At 43.8% G+C, this 16,412-nt stretch overlaps 1 protein-coding gene across 2 annotated transcripts in view; it reads left to right on the forward strand.

Moving 5' to 3' along the window:
- The window catches only part of EVA1C (eva-1 homolog C), an 84,652-nt gene that overhangs the window by 20,711 nt on the left and 47,529 nt on the right, over positions 1 to 16,412 (forward strand). Inside the window, exon 2 of one of the 2 annotated variants that reach the window (XM_084843624.1) lies at positions 10,801 to 11,001. The exons of the other annotated variant lie outside the window; for it this stretch is intronic. Coding sequence (XP_084699750.1) covers positions 10,938 to 11,001 — 64 coding nt within the window. The 5' untranslated portion in view covers positions 10,801 to 10,937. The remainder of the gene's footprint in view (positions 1 to 10,800; positions 11,002 to 16,412) is intronic. 2 annotated transcript variants of the gene reach the window in all.

The following is a 16,412-nucleotide window of genomic DNA, read 5'->3' on the forward strand; positions in this document are numbered from 1 at the left end:
CTTTGCAGTGAAAGGGTTAAAGGCTAACTTTAGCAACTCACCCTAAAGTGCTTTTGCTTCTCCAGATGCTCTCTTAAATTGCTATTGTGATGTTGTGCTTCTTTGATGTTCTGTAGTTTCTCTGTTGTTATGTAAAGTGTCTTCTCCCCTTTATCTTGCTTTATCTTTTGGGTTTATGGGAGCTTCTCATTGCTAGGAGGGAGAAGGAGAAAGGGAGAAAGGGGGGTTGGAAGGAGGTGTTGGAAGCAATAGGCAAAAGTGCACTCATGGGGAAAAATGGGGTGGGAGCAATAACTCTACAGATTGCTGGGATGTAGCAAAATTGGAGCGGGGGGCTCTCAGGAGCTTTCAGATGCTGCACTGGAGAAATGGGTTTTTTGGTTTCTTCAGGGAAATCTGCACACACAGGGAAAATTAGTTGCTCTCCATTCATAATGTAGTAGCAGCGGGGAGCTTGGGCAAGGATGGGAAACAAGCCTCTCTCGCTGGTTGAGCAGCCCCTGCCAGTTTGATGATGTTCAGTTCTACTCCCTCCACTCCACCTGGAAGCTCTGAAAATCAGTTTTTAAAGGTATGCTACACTTGGCTTATCTTGCTTTGTGTGTCCCTGACAAACCAAAGCCGATTCCATGAAAGTCCGGGTAATACTCCAATGTACTTCTCATTCTGTTGTCGTGAAGATCTCCCTCTAGAGATGTACTAGGCTGTTCCTTTGAAATTCACAAGGGTTTTCTACCATGACAACAGCTTGCATGTCGAGTTTGCCAAGCCTTATACTTCGGCGGAGTATGAAAGAATGTAATGACTGATAACAGTTCATATAATTTAACTAAAATATTTTCCATGTTGAATTTTATACTGTAGGGCAAATTAATTTTATAATTTTAAAATTATATATTGTCTTTTCAGTGTTGTAGATTCTCCCACTACCAAAGAGGTCTTAGTAGTATCATATTGTGGGGAAAGTGACTACTCTATGGATTAGATCCAGACTTAGTCATACTTAGAGTAGACCCATTGGAATTAGTGGGACTTAAGTTAGTTGTGACTATCTCAATTCCTATTGATTTCAGTGGGTCTGTTCTATGTATTACGAAGTCTGGATCCAACTCTATGTTCCCAACATGAACAAAGGGTTTTGTTCTTGGCTCAGGTTCAATAGTGGTGTAATTCAGAGTTATCTTTGCTTCAGCACATATACATACACTTGACCTTGGAATTGAGAGCTTTCAACCAGGTAAAGTAAAAGTAATCCACAAGGCATATTATATGTGATGAACAAAAATAATGTGCTTATAGAGAAATTATACACTATAGACTGCAGTTCCAATATGCACAGGTTTTTTAAAGGGTTTTCACCACAGCAGTTCTGACTGATGAAAACAGACATCACTTGCATATGAAAAACGAACAACTGTTTATCTCTTTGTTAGTAGAAGCTGTTGTGGCAAAAAATCACACAAAGTTCTGGTGCGGCCACATTGTTTTTTGGCCACGGCCACATGTGCATAATTCTTTTCTGGACTAAGGCTCTTGATTCTGAACTAAGACCAAAACCTTTGTTATCTGCGTTGCTGCTCAGCCCATGAACAGATATTTCAGAACTAGGCATTCTGTTGATTGCACCTGAAAACTAGACCTCTGTCTCCTCATCACAAAGGGTTAAGACAATGCCAAGTACTGGCAAAATGCCTATATTTGAAAAGAAGGCTATTGTATATGAGTGCTTTCCCCTGTGTGGCAATGCTGCCCCTCCTGTTGCCACTCTGAGAATGTGCATGCCAACCCACACTGCAAGAATTTGAGTAATGTTTACAATCCACAGTGAAAACAGAAAAAAGAAGATAAGAGTTAGCTTTGTGTGCCTGTTCTTGGCTAAGGTTGTGGAACAGAGGGAATGGGGAATATAAAAAAGTCTGACCAAAAAAAGAGTAACACTGATCAGATAATATGGGACTCGGGGGAAACAGTGGTATGGACAAAGATTGCTGTGTGGACTGGCTGAGCACTGTTTTATATTAACTCTGCAAGGGGTAGAATCTTTGGCTCTCTAGATATTGTTGGACTTGAACTCCCATCAGCCCCAGCCAATGATCAGGGAAATGGGAATTGTAGTCCAACAAAATTTGGAGGGTCACTGTTCACCCTTGATCAAGGGGATGCAGAATAGTGGTAGATACTGATCCAGTTCGCATGATCAAAACAAGCTGCAGTGGCTTGTTGTGAGCTATGGCGCGTGCCAGGCACGATTTGTATAATCAGTGCCCAGCCACAGCTTATTGTGTCATTCAAACCTGGGTGGCATGGCTTGTTGGGGTTAAACAACCCTCAAATAACTCATGGCTGTTGTAGGCTCACAACAAGCCACAAGCTTGTTTTGATCGTGTGAACTGGGCCACTGAGAGTTTGGAAGCAAATTATATTTTTGCACTGTTAATTTAGATCCTGCTCTTTCTTCTAAGTTGCACATAACAGGAGAAACCTCATCAGTGAACCGACAGAGCCCATTTTTTGAAATTACAAATATGAGGCAGTGAAGCTCATCTCACCATGTGGCCAGACACAACAGATGATAAGCTCTTTCCAAGGTTGCAGTTTCCATGTGGGGAGTTTACAAGCAGCTACTGCTGCATTGCAGATGACCATCTATTTGGTCATCTGCACAGAACAAAGTGGAGAAAGAATAAGGACCTGAGTGTCACCCTGGTCCTACACCAATATAGACAATAAGAGACTTGGCCTTGAAAGATTTATTCTTTTCTGCTGGGCTTTACTTTTTGTTTTGTTCAAGAGAAGTGCAGAATCCGTCATGCCCTAGGTGCAATTAGAAAACATGAAGGTATTTACCAGAGTCCTACTCTAAATGATTAGGTATGGGAAACTGAGGGCCTGAGATAGTACCAATATGGGGGTATGTGTTCGGAAAGTCACTGGGTACAGTGGAAATTTCTCCAGTAACAACAAGGAGAATAATTCTTGGTGGGATCACATGTCTGTTAGGTTGCCATATTGATTTGGCTTGTGAGGATTTATTGTCACTGTTTCCATACAAAGGAGTTCTCCAGATGTTTTGGACTACAGGTCCCAGAATCCCTGATGATTGGCCTTGCTGGCTAGGGGTTTGGGGAGTTGTAATCCACAACATCTGGAGGGTACCAGGTTATCTACCCTTGCCTTAAAGGAAAGGCCATAGTGGTAGAGCACTACCACTATGCTTTGCATGCAAAAGATCACAGGTTCAATCCCCAACATCTCGAGGTATAGTGGAACACCTAAGCTTAACATTGTGCAACTGGGGTTTAAAGTATAAAACTTACACATTGACTAAACATTTTTTGAAATGGATTCCAGTGAACAATGCCCCCAAGGGCCAGGAAACTAACAAATGTGTTATTCTGTCTTCTCACCTGTGAGTCAGGACATAAATTCTTACCATATGTGATGAGTAATGCTGAACATGATTTTTAGAAAGGTCTATATACCCTTGTTGTTGTTCAGTCGTTCAGTCGTGTCCGACTCTTCATGACCCCATGGACCATAGCACGCCAGGCCTTCCTTTCCTGCGCTCTCTCCCGGAGCGTGCTCAAGTTCATACTCATTGCATCCGTGATGCTATCTAGCCATCTCATCCTCTGCCGTCCCCTTCTCCTTTGGCCTTCAGTCTTTCCCAGCATCAGGGTCTTTTCCAGGGAGTTTTCTCTTCGCATTAGGTGGCCAAAATAGGTGGCTTCAGCTTCAGGATCTGTCCTTCCAATGAGCACTCAGGGTTGATTTCCTTTAGGATGGACTGATTTGACCTCCTTGCAGTCCAGGGGACTCGTAAGAGTCTTCTCCAGCACCACAGTTCGAAAGCATCAATTCTTCGGCGCTCAGCCTTCCTTATAGTCCAGCTCTCACAGCCATACATTACTACTGGGAAAACCATAGCTTTGATTAGACGGACCTTTGTCGGCAAGGTGATGTCTCTGCTTCTTACTATGCTGTCTAGGTTGGCCATAGCTTTCCTCCCAAGGAGCAAGCGTCTTTTAATTTCATGGCTACAGTCACCGTCTGCGGTGATCTTGGAGCCCAAGAAAGTAAAATCTGTCACTGCTTCCATTTCTTCCCCTTCTATATGCCAGGAAGTGATGGGGCCAGATGCCATGATCTTAGTTTTTTTAATGTTGAGTTTCAAACCAGCTTTTTCACTCTCCTCTTTCACGCTCAACAAGAGGCTCTTTAGATCCTCTTCGTTTTCTGCCATTAGGGTGGTATCGTCTGCATATCGGAGGTTGTTGATAATTCTCCCAGCAATCTTAATTCCGACCTCTGATTCATCCAACCCGGCATTTCTCATGATGTACTCTGCATATAAGTTAAATAAGCAGGGTGACAATATGCAGCCTTGTCGTACTCCTTTCCCAATTTTGAACCAATCGGTTGTTCCATGTCTGGTTCTTACTGTTGCTTCTTGACCCTCGTACAGGTTTCTCAGGAGACAGGTAAGGTGGTCTGGTACTCCCATCACTTTCAGAATTTGCCACAGTTTGTTGTGATCCACACAATCAAAGGCTTTAGCGTAGTCAATGAAGCAGAAATAGACGTTTTTCTGGAATTCTCTTGCTTTCTCCATGAGCCAGCGAATGTTGGCGATTTGATCTCTAGTTCCTCTGCCTCTTCGAAACCCAGCTTGTACTTCTGGTAGTTCTCGGTTCGCATACTGCTGAAGCCTAGCTTGTAGGATTTTGAGCATCACCTTGCTGGCATGTGAAATGAGCGCAATGGTGCGGTAGTTTGAACACTCTTTGGCGTTGCCCTTCTTTGGAATTGGAATGTAAACTGACCTTTTCCAGTCTTGTGGCTACTGTTGAGTGTTCCAGATTTGTTGGCATATTGAGTGCAGCACTTTAACAGCATCATCTTTTAGGATTTTAAATAGCTCGGCTGGAATACTGTCATCTCCGCTAGCTTTGTTGTTACTAATGCTTCCTAAGGCCCACTTGACTTCACTCTCGAGGATGTCCGGCTCAAGTTCAGTGACCGCACTATCATGGCTATCAGGGACATTCAGATCTTTCCTGTATAGTTCTTCTGTGTATTCTTGCCACCTCTTCTTAATCTCATCTGCTTCTGTTAGGTCCCTGCCTTCTTTGTCCTTTATCATGCCCGTCTTTGCACAAAACGTTCCCTTGAGATCTCCAATTTTCTTGAAGAGATCTCTAGTCTTTCCCATTCTATTGTTTTCCTCGATTTCTTTGCATTGTTCATTTAAGAAGGCCTACTTGTCTCTCCTTGCTATTCTCTGGAACTCTGCATTCAGTTGGGTATATCTTCCCCTTTCTCCCTTGCTTTTCACTTCCCTTCTTTCCTCAGCTACTTGTAAAGCCTCATCAGACAGCCACTTTGCTTTCTTGCATTTCTTTTTCTTTGGGATGGATTTCGTTGCTGCCTCCTGAACAATGTTACGGACCTCCGTTCATAGTTCCTCAGGCACTCTGTCTATCAGATCTAATCCCTGAAATCTATTCCTCACCTCCACTGTATATTCATAAGGGATATGATTGAGGTCATACCGGAATGGTTTAGTGGTTTTCCCGATGTTCTTCAATTTCAGCCGAAATTTTGCGATAAGAAGCTCATGATCTGAGCCACAGTCAGCTCCAGGTCTTGTTTTTACTGACTGTATGGAGCTTCTCCATCTTTGGCTGCAAAGGACATAATCAATCTGATTTCGATATTGACCATCTGGTGACGTCCATGTGTAGAGTCGCCTCTTGTGCTGTTGGAAAAGAGTGTTTGCTATGATCAGCATGTTCTCTTGGCAAAACTCTATTAGCTTTTGTCCTGCTTCATTTTGTACACCAAGGCCATGCCTGCCTGTTATCCCGGTGATTTCTTGACTTCCTACTTTAGCATTCCAATCCCCTATGATGAAGAGGACATCTTTTTTTGATGTTAGTTCTAGAAGGTGTTGTAGGTCTTCATAGAACCGATCAACCTCAGCTTCTTCGGCCTCAGTGGTTGGGGCATAGACTTGAATTACTGTGATGTTGAATGGTTTGCCTTGGATTCGTACTGAGATCATTCTATCATTTTTAAGATTGTACCCCAGTACTGTTTTTCCCACCCTTTTGTTGACTATGAGTGCTACTCCATTTCTTCTAAGGGATTCTTGCCCACAATAGTAGATATGATGGTCACCTGAATTAAATTCGCCCATGCCTGTCCATTTTAGTTCGCTGATTCCCAAGATGTCGACGTTCAATCTTGCCATCTCATGTTTGACCACCTCCAGCTTACCTTGATTCATTGATCTGACATTCCAGGTTCCTAAACAGTATTGTTCTTTACAGCATCGGATTTTCTTTTCACCACCAGACACATCCACAGCTGAGTGTCCTTTCGGCTTTGGCCCAGCCGCTTCACTCTTTCTGGCGCTACTTGGAAATACCCTCTGCTCTTCCCCAGTAGCATATTGGACACCTTCCGACCTGAGGGGCTCATCTTCCGGCGTCATCTCTTTTAGCCTTGTGATACGTTCCATGGGGTTTTCTTGGCAAGAATACTGGAGTGGGTTGCCATTTCCTTCTCCAGTGGACCACATTTTGTCAGAACTCTCTGCCATGACCTGTCCATCTTGGGTGGCCCTGCACGGCATAGCTTATGGCTTCACTGAGTTATGCAAGCCCCTTCGCCACAACAAGGCAGTGATCCATGAAGGGGCTATATACCCTAAGATATGCAAAATAGGTGGTAGACCAGCAGTAATCACCTAGTTTTGTGTGTGAACACAATTTATATAAATCTCACCCTGGGCCAGTCCAGCTGTGCAGCAAGGTGAAGTGACCTGCATAAGGCAACCACAGCAGGGCTGAATGCAAGACCCAGAATGCTTTGTATGGTCAGCCACACCTCCCATACAGCATCCTCTATGAGTTGCCACAGCATCACTTCCAGCCCAGTGTTTTGGGTGCCAGACACTATCAAGCATACTACCACAATACCAATAATAGTCAAATATACATAAATGGGTAAGAAGCTGGGGGTGCATCCCAAACAAAGCTTTGTGCCACCCCAAGTCATATAGCCCAACCTTCTGGAGAATGGCTGGCCTCTATGAGACATGACAGCTTCAAATCTTGCTCAAAGCTTTGTTGGGGTACAAGACACTTTCAGGCATGGTTTCCCCATGCAAATAATACCCAACATATGCAGAAATTAGTAAGGAGCTGGGAATGTATACCCAATAGTAAGTTTTGGGCCACCCCGAACCCTACATGCAAACTTCCAGGCGAGTGTCTTCTATGGCTAGCATACCAGTGCTTGAGTCCCATCACTTCTTCATTTGGCACAGGACATTGTCAAGTGCATGGGCCCATTCTTTGCTGGGAAATGCAAAACACTAGTTTCGGACACATGGAACATATTTCCAGCTGCATTCTTGACAGTGGCAGAGGCCCCGACATATATCCCTGATGATACCATGGTGCTACTTGAAAGGTTTGTAGTACTAATGTATGAGAAAACCAATGGATTGGGAAAAGTCAATGGGGCAAAGCAGCATCTGTTTTCAAGAAGGTCACAGTCCCTGGAGAAGATCCCACTAGCTCAGGCAGCTCTAAAACAACACATAGTATGTGCAATCTGTCAGGGATAACATGTATGGGAAAAGATATTTCAGTGATATCCAAAGGACCCAAATCCTGCAGATTGGGGTTGGGAGAGGAAAAATGGGTTTCAATGGTCCACTTTGGTCACAACTCCTGACCCAGTTCAAGAAAGGTGATATCAACTGATGATACAGTGGAACTGTTAGAAGGCACACAGAGACCTCGGCAAGTGCTACAGTACCTTAGGGCGCCATCCCATCTAGAAAGGCAGCTGCCTTCGAACTCAGAGGCGACCACCTATCCAAAGAAAGGCAGAAGAAGCAGCTGGGGGGGGAACGGGAGAGGAGGCTGCTGTACAACACATTGGATGGGTCGTACAGGCAGATCCACTCTCGCCACCCCGGAACGCCCCCAGCCCCATCCCTTTTCAGCCGCTCTGTGCTCCTCTTGCGAGTGCGGAGGACGGGGCTTCTCCGTGCTGCCCCAGAGGCAGCATAGACGTGGGGGGAGGTCAGTTTTCCAGGAACCAATCTCAGAGTGCAGACTCCAAGGTCAGTTCCCGGAAAACAACATATCCTATGGCTGTCTAGCCATGGCTAGCCACTGTCTAGCGGCCATAGGATTGCTCCCTCCATTGCACTGCTTTTTGCCACTATGAAGGAATATATATATATATATATATATATATATACATACACACATACACACACACACACACACACACACACATGGTTGTAAACAGTCATTCTAAACAGTGAGGTCAGAGAAAAAAAAGGTTATGTATTTGATTTCTACCAAGAAAAGGGCACTCAAAATGGCACTTAACAGCAGCCACTCAGAAAACAGTTGTTGCTGATAATGAAAACATCCTGGCATTGGGTATGCCAAATTACCACATGTGATTTAAACAAAAACAAAAAACCTTTATCACAATTCAAGGCACAGGAGACAGAACTGAATCTCTTGATGAATGGTAAACCAGCCATCTCTTATTATAATCTCCCTTTGAAGTTTCTTCGCTACAGAATGGCTACTTTAAGGTCAGTGACAAGAATGTCCTGGGAGGCTGAAATGTTCAGGACAGAGGGTTTTTTAAAAAGCTTCTGTTTGCAAATGCAACAATAACAGCAACAACAAAAAAGGGGAGGGAGACCATATCATAAAACAGATTTATACACAGTAATCATTTACGTCACCCTTGAGAGAGAAAGGAAGGAAGGAAGGGATGGGGGAAAGAATTTAACACTTTCATTTCAAATATATACATTAATATAAGCAGTTCATATATTTAATTAAGCATTCATCTGAAATTGATGGCTGTAGGAGATACGTTCAAATGTAGCAAGAGCAGTAAGATCTTCAGTCCACTGTGGTGGGTGTTTATCATTCCAAGTTTGAAGTATAAGTCTCTCTACAGCTGTAAGGCCTTTCATTATCCAGTTTTGTAGTCCATCTGTTAATCCCCACATCACAGGGATGTAATTTAAAAGTCCATGGACATCCACTATTATCACAGATTTTTCAAGGACAAGATTTATATGAGCAATGACTTCCAACCAAAAAGAAGCCACTACAGGACATGTCCACATCATATGCCTCAATGAAGCACTGTCCTCATTACAGCACGAGCATCTGGCAGAGCTAGCTAGCTTCTTCTTAACTTGCCTCTGTGATGTCCAATACACAGGAAATATCGATTTTTCTTGAATCAGCCTCAATTTTAAATTTGCAGAAATAGTTCATATGGAAGCTAGGATAACTTTGCATTGATTAGACTGTATAGAGCATGCCAACTCCTTATTCATGGGGACAGGGTTGGCATCTGGGGTCTGCCACAGGTCTGGTGTCTGTGTTGTAGGATGGTGTTTTCTGGGAGATTGTCAATGGATTGCAGTTTCCTCAGGAAGTCAGTGACCTGGTTTGCACGTAACGACAACCCGGAGTACAGGTTAAATATGGGTTGAGGTTGAATCATGGGTTGTTGTTATGTGTGAACTCTGCACTATGGTTTAACTATAGGTTGTAAACCATTAACAATCCAGAGTTCACAACCCAGCAACAAACTGTGGGTTCCTACTCAACCCAACTCTGCGTTGTCGTTATGTGCAAACCAGGCCAATGTGTGATCTTATGCCATAAGCAGAACAAATATCTAGGTTTCAGTTATGGTATATCCATAAAACAGGTACATATGATCATATTTATGCCCCATGCAATTTGCACATATTGTAAATGTATTTTTGATTTATTAACGTGTGGTGTTAATATTAGGTCAGTGATGGATCTCAAATGATTTTTCAGATACATTATCTTGCATTTTTAAACATTTTCTATTGAGCCACTTGCATGAATATTTATTCAAAGAGTTGTTATAAGATTTAATATTGCATTGGTTTGTGTTTTTCATGTATGTATGTATGTTCAATCTGAATTTGTCATCTTATTCTATTGGAATGTTAGAATCACCACTGGAAACATTCTCTTGATGTAGATAATATTTGTTTATAAGCAAAAAAGTATACAAATTAAAACTTGTTTATTTCAGAACAGGAGTAGCTGTGGGGGTGAATCCATATCATACCGCCCACTCTGCTGCCCAGCAGTCTCCCTGCCTGAGCTGAATGAGGTGTTCTTGAGCGTGATGTTGAGGACCCCAAAGCTTATGGTCTTCGTGGACTTTAACATTCATGCCGAGGCTACTTTGTCAGGAGTGGCTCAGGATTTCTTGGCCACCATGTCAACCATGGGTCTTTCTCAAATAATATCTTGCCCAACACATGTGGCAGGACACACTTTGGACCTGATTTTCTGTGCTGGATTGGGAGAAAATGATCTGCGGGTGGGGGAACCAGTAGTGACTCCTTTGGCATGGACAGATCATTATCTGACCAGTTTTGACCTTCAGGCCCCCTAGACCCTGATGCTGGGAAAGACTGAAGGCAAAAGGAGAAGGGGACGGCAGAGGATGAGATGGCCAGATAGCATCACCAGTGCAATGAATATGAACTTGAGCACGCTCCGGGAGAGAGCACAGGACAGGAAGGCCTGGCGTGCTATGGGCCATGGGGTCACAAAGAGTCGGACACGACTGAACGACTGAACAACAACAACAACAAACCTCTGCGGGGGTGGGGGACCAAATTTGATGATCCACTCCCAGAGACTGATGAATTCAGATGGATTTTGAGGTCTCTTGGGGATTTTCTTGCAGGCTTAACCGGCGGTCCTGGTCACTGCTTGGAATGAGGAGATGACCTGGGCTAACGATATGATCGCTCCCAAATGTCCTTGACCTAGTCGTAGAACCGTATCAGCTCTTTGGTATTCTGAGGAGCTGAAGGTGATGAAATGACTGTGTCAACGTTTAGAGCGCAAATGGTGGAAGACTCTGAACAAATACAATCGAACACAGGTAAGAATTCACTTGTGATCTTATTCTGTGGCGTGATGGTGGTGAAGAAATCATACTTCTCTGCCAATGTTACTTCTGCTCAGTGTCATCCAGCAGATCTCTTTTGTGTGGTTAAAGGCCTCTTGAGCATAGGCCTTGGAACACAAGAACTTGAACCCTCAAAGACCTGCTGTGAACAATTTGCCAGACACTTTGTAGATAAAATTGCTCGTATTCATGCTGACTTGGATGCCATTGTTTTGACAGTGTCTGATAGGGACAGGGCTGGTGCACCATCTAGTCATGTTATGGATACGTTTCGGCTTGTGCAAACTGTGGATGTGGACAAACTGCTTGAAGGACTGAGGCCTACTACTTGCCCTTTAGAACCTTGTCCATCCTGGCTTGTCGAATCTACCAGAGCTGGGCTGGATATCTGGACCTCTGAGGTGGTAAATGCCTCCTTGAGGGACGGCGAGGTCCCCCCAGCTTTGAAAGAAGCTGTGGTGAGGCCCTTGCTGAAGAAACCAAATTTAGATCCTATGGTTCCAGATAATTATTGCTCTGTGTCAAATTTTCCATTCTTGGGCAAGGTGCTGGCACATGTGGTGGCCTCACAACTCCAAGCCGTTTTGGATTAAACTGATTACTTAGATCCATTCCAATCAGGTTTCAGGCCTGGTTATGGGATGGAAATAGCCTTGGTCACCCTGGTTGATGACTTACACCGGGGAATGAATGGGTGCAACCCTGTTGGTTCTTCTGGACCTCTCAGCAGCTTTCGATACCATTGACCATGGTATCTTTATGGATCGTTTATCTGGATTGGGCTTGAAAGGCACAGTTTTAAAGTGGTCCCAGTCCTTTCTGGAGGAGCGGTCTCAGAAGGTGGTGCTGGGGGACTTCTGTTCCACCCCATGGCCATTAACCTGTGCGGTTCTGCAAGGCTCTCTCTTTGTCCCCCATGCTTTTTAACATCTACATGAAACCACTGGGGGAAGTCATCAGGAGGTTTGGGCTGAAATGTCATCAGTATGCAGATGGTACTCAGCTGTACCTCTCGTTTCCATCCGCACATCTCAGGGAGGCTGTGGAACTCTTGAACCAGTGTCTGGAGGCTGTTTTGGGATGGATGAGGGTGAACAAGCTGAAACTTAATCCAGACTAGATGGAGGTGCTGTGGGTTCAGAAACCAGCTACCTAGGATGGAGGTTTACAACTGGTCTTAGATGGGGTTGCACTCCCCCTGAAAGACCAAGTGAACAGTCTGGCAGGAGTCCTGGATTCTGAGCTAACTGGGGAAGCCCAGGTGGCTGCAGTGTCCAGGAGTGCTTTTTACCAGCTTAGGCTGCTATGCCAACTGTGACCCTATCTGGAGAGGATGGACCTTGCCTTGGTTATCCATGTACTAGTCATGTCCAGGCTGGATACTGTAATGCACTATATGTGGGGCTGCCTTTGAAGAGGGTTCAGAAACTCCAGCTGGTGTAGAATGCGGCTGCCCGAGTATTGGTGGGGGCAAGGTGATTTGATCACATAATGCCTATGCTGCACCAGCTGCACTGGTTACTGGTGTGTTTCTGAGCCCAATTCAAAGTGCTGGTTTTGACTTTTAAGGCTTTAAAGAGTTTGGGACCAAGTTACTTTTAGGACCGTTTTCACCCGTATCAACCTGCCTGTACTTTAAGATCAGATAGAGAGGCTCCTTCTCATTTGCCCACCTGTGAGATCAGTCAGGTGGGTGATCAGAAGTGAGAGGGCCTTCTCTGCAGTGGCCCCACACCTTTGGAACAAGCTGCCATTACCTTGGCCTTCTCGTAATCTGACTGCTATTGTTGCTGTTACTGCTGTTATCATTGTTGCTGGTTTTATTTTTGGCTTTTATTGTTGTTTTATTGTTTTTATGTTATCATTTTTAACATTTTAACTGTTTTATGTATTTTATTGCTGTAAGCTGCCTTGGGAAGGCTTCTGCCCTGAAAGACAGCCAAGAAATGTTTTGAATGAATGAATAAATAAATCGAATATCAGGAAATGTTTCAGCATTATCACTGCATGTCCATGGCAAGATTGATGCATGATTTGGTAAAAATAAATAAATAGTGGCTTAACTGCACTTTCTGAATCTTTGGAGAGCTGCTGCCAGTTACTGTAGTCACTACTAAGCTAGATGGGCCAATGCTCTGACTCGGTATAAGACAGCTTCCTACCTTCCTAGGGAAAGAAGCATTGCTAGTTGGCTGGTGCTTTTTGAAATTCATCTATGGAGTTTTAAGTGGTGTGAGATAATCCTGCCAACACCTGCAAGTTAATGATGCATTGTAAATGCCAATCTATAGACTATTGCTTACCTCATCCTCTCTTCTGATCTTGTCATGAATTTTTCAATGGCACTTGGCTCAATTTTTGGAAAAAATTGGAAGGACTTGATATATGAAACTTTTAGGAGCCTGGCTAACAATCCATGTGACCTTTCAGTCTATTTTAATCTGAAATAGATTGGCTTGTCATTAAAAATAGATGATAAATAGACTGTGTTTACTACACAAAATGGAGTGAGGCATTTCACCCAGTATAATTAAAACCTATGTAATTCTCTCTGCTTGGTAATGTTCATCTTCAGGCCCTAAAAATAAAAGGCTGTGTAACGCTTGCTTTCTGTAAAAGCAACCTGTCACTAAATGGTACAAATGTTTGTGCTGATTATTTACTGCATAATGCATGGTATTGTGATAGTTCTTTGCTGATGGACAAAATTGATCCATGTAGCTAAAGACTGCAGCAGGCATCTAATTTGCCACTCAAAAGTTATTTTGAGAACATAAAACCTTTAATTTATCCCCTGTATTGTGTCTTTTCCTTGCTTTCCAACACAAAGGGTCCAATAGTATTGTGATTAAAATCAAACACTCCAGCCCTAAACATCTTTATTTAGAAGTAACTTTACTGGGATTTACTTTCAAGTAAGCATGCTTAGGATTGAGGCCCATGGAATAGTAGCATTTGGAAATCTGCACAGCATTTTTCTTGTTGGGTTATAGCTGTTGGGGTATTCATTGCACGGTGGAGAGAGATTCTGACAGCCCTCTGAGGAGCACCTCACAATGTCAAATATAAGTATTTAAAGCCTTCTGGCAGTAAAGTGTCCATTAAGGCTATTTCTCTCTTGTTCTGTTCTGTTTTGTTTTTAGCGGGGAATAGAATCATAGAATCATAGAATCATAGAATAGTAGGGTTGGAAGGGGCCTACAAGGCCATCGAGTCCAACCCCCTGCTCAATGCAGGAATCCAAGTCAGAGCATCCCTGACAAATGGCTGTCCAGCCTCGTCTTAAAGGCCTCCAGTGTGGGAGAGCCCACCACCTCCCCAGGTAATTGGTTCCATTGCCGTATTGCTCTGACACTCAGGAAGTTTTTCCTGATGTTCAGCCGGAATCTGGCTTCCTGTAACTTGAGCCCATTATTCCGTGTCCTGCACTCTGGGATGATCAAGAAGAGATCCTGGCCTTCTTCTCTGTGACAACCTTTCACGTACTTGAAGAGTGCTATCATATCTCCCCTCAGTCTTCTCTTCTCAAGGCTAAACATGCCCAGTTCTTTCAGTCTCTCTTCATAGGGCTTTGTTTCCAGTCCCCTGATCATCTTTGTTGCCCTCCTTTGAACCCTCTCCAGCTTGTCTGCATCCTTCTTAAAGTGTGGTGCCCAGAACTGGACACAGTACTCCAGATGAGGCCTAACCAGTGCTGAGTAGAGGGGAACTAGTACTTCCCGGGATTTGGAAGCGATGCTTCTATGAATGCAGCCCAAAATAGCATTTGCCTTTTTTGCAGCCACATCACATTGTTGGCTCATATTCAGCTTGTGATCGACGACAATTCCAAGATCCTTCTCGCTCGTAGTGTGGTTGAGCCACGTATCCCCCATCTTGTAACTGTGCATTTGGTTTCTTTTTCCTAGGTGCAGAACTTGGCATTTGTCCCTATTAAATGCCATTCTGTTGTTTTCTGCCCAGCGCTCCAGTCTATCCAGATCACTTTGAATTTTGTTTCTGTCTTCCAAAGTATTAGCTATCCCTCCCAATTTTGTGTCATCTGCAAATTTGATCAGCATTCCCTGCACCTTCTCCTCCAAGTCATTAATAAAAATGTTGAAGAGCACTGGGCCCAGGACTGAGCCCTGCGGTACCCCACTCGTTACCTCTCCCCAGCTTGAGAAGGTCCCATTGCAAGCACAGTTTATCAATATACCGTCTTTCTCCTTGCTTTGTTGAAAGTGGGATCCTTGCAACTGACAAAAAAAAACAAGAGTTTCACTAATCCTAGCATGGCCACACAAGAGTGAAGCTGCCCAAGGGAGATCTTCTGAATGAGCTGCCTGTACCTCTGTTTTGATTTGGCCAATAGCTGGGGAAAGGGAAGAATAGCAGTTCACGTCCCACTTGTCCATTCATGAGCTCAGCGGGAGGCGTTAGAGGTTGGGCTTGCCAAATAGCAGTTGAAAGAGCTGCACTAGCATAATGGGTGATGCAAGGCAGCTTGAAAAGGACTGAAGGGTTTTACCAATTAGAAGTGCCCTTTTCTTGGATGCTGTCGTTGAATCATGTGGAGGGGTGTGTATGTGGCTAATAACTCTTTGGCAGTATGCACAGAAAGCTTTCCAACAGTCCATGCAGATACAGATACAAGAGAGAGGACCTGATCGGTCCATCCAGGACTTCATGTTAAAAAGAACCACCATCCCTGAAGTCAATGAAAATCTGAGATTTCTCAGTAAAGGAGCTCCTGCTGAGGCTTGTTTATCCTGTGCACTTCTGAAGAAGTATAGATAGCTATAGGTTCTAACTGAAAGAGGTCTCCAGAAGCGAATCCTCTGCTTCCCATTAATTGAAGTGAACAGCAACAGCTCATATTGACCTTAGTTTAGGAACTTAACTTAAGGATTCTGGGAGCAGAAACCTCAGTTTAGTCTAGAAGATGTGGACCAGATCTGATGTATTCAGTATTCCAACCTGCCACACTAAATAGAATCTGACACTTTGCTTCCAGACAATATTGGTGTGCACTTTTTAGGGCACAACCCTATGCATGTTTAGACAGAAAAAAAGTCCTACAACTCCCAGAATTCCTCCAGCCAACCATGCCAACTGGGGCATGCTGGGAATTGTAGGACTTTTTTTCTGTCTAAACATGCATAGGATTGCACCCTTAAAGAAGTTTCTAACCCTCATGATTGCTGTGGAGAACAAATGCTGCAGGTGCAGGGCCAGAAACCAAAGAGGCATTTAGGGTATACTTTTCAACAGTCAGGAAATAGGACTTCTGCATCCTGCACAGTTCTCATTCTCCCCACACAACATCTAATTCCTAATCTAGTCTTTCCATCAGCACATTCCTACTCCCATCTTTTCCTGTCTTCTCCATCCCATACTTTGCC

This window comes from Heloderma suspectum, chromosome 3 (assembly GCF_057233095.1).
Source record: "Heloderma suspectum isolate Gila_16-S chromosome 3, 16-S_ref, whole genome shotgun sequence".
NCBI classification, from domain to species: Eukaryota; Metazoa; Chordata; class Lepidosauria; order Squamata; family Helodermatidae; genus Heloderma; species Heloderma suspectum.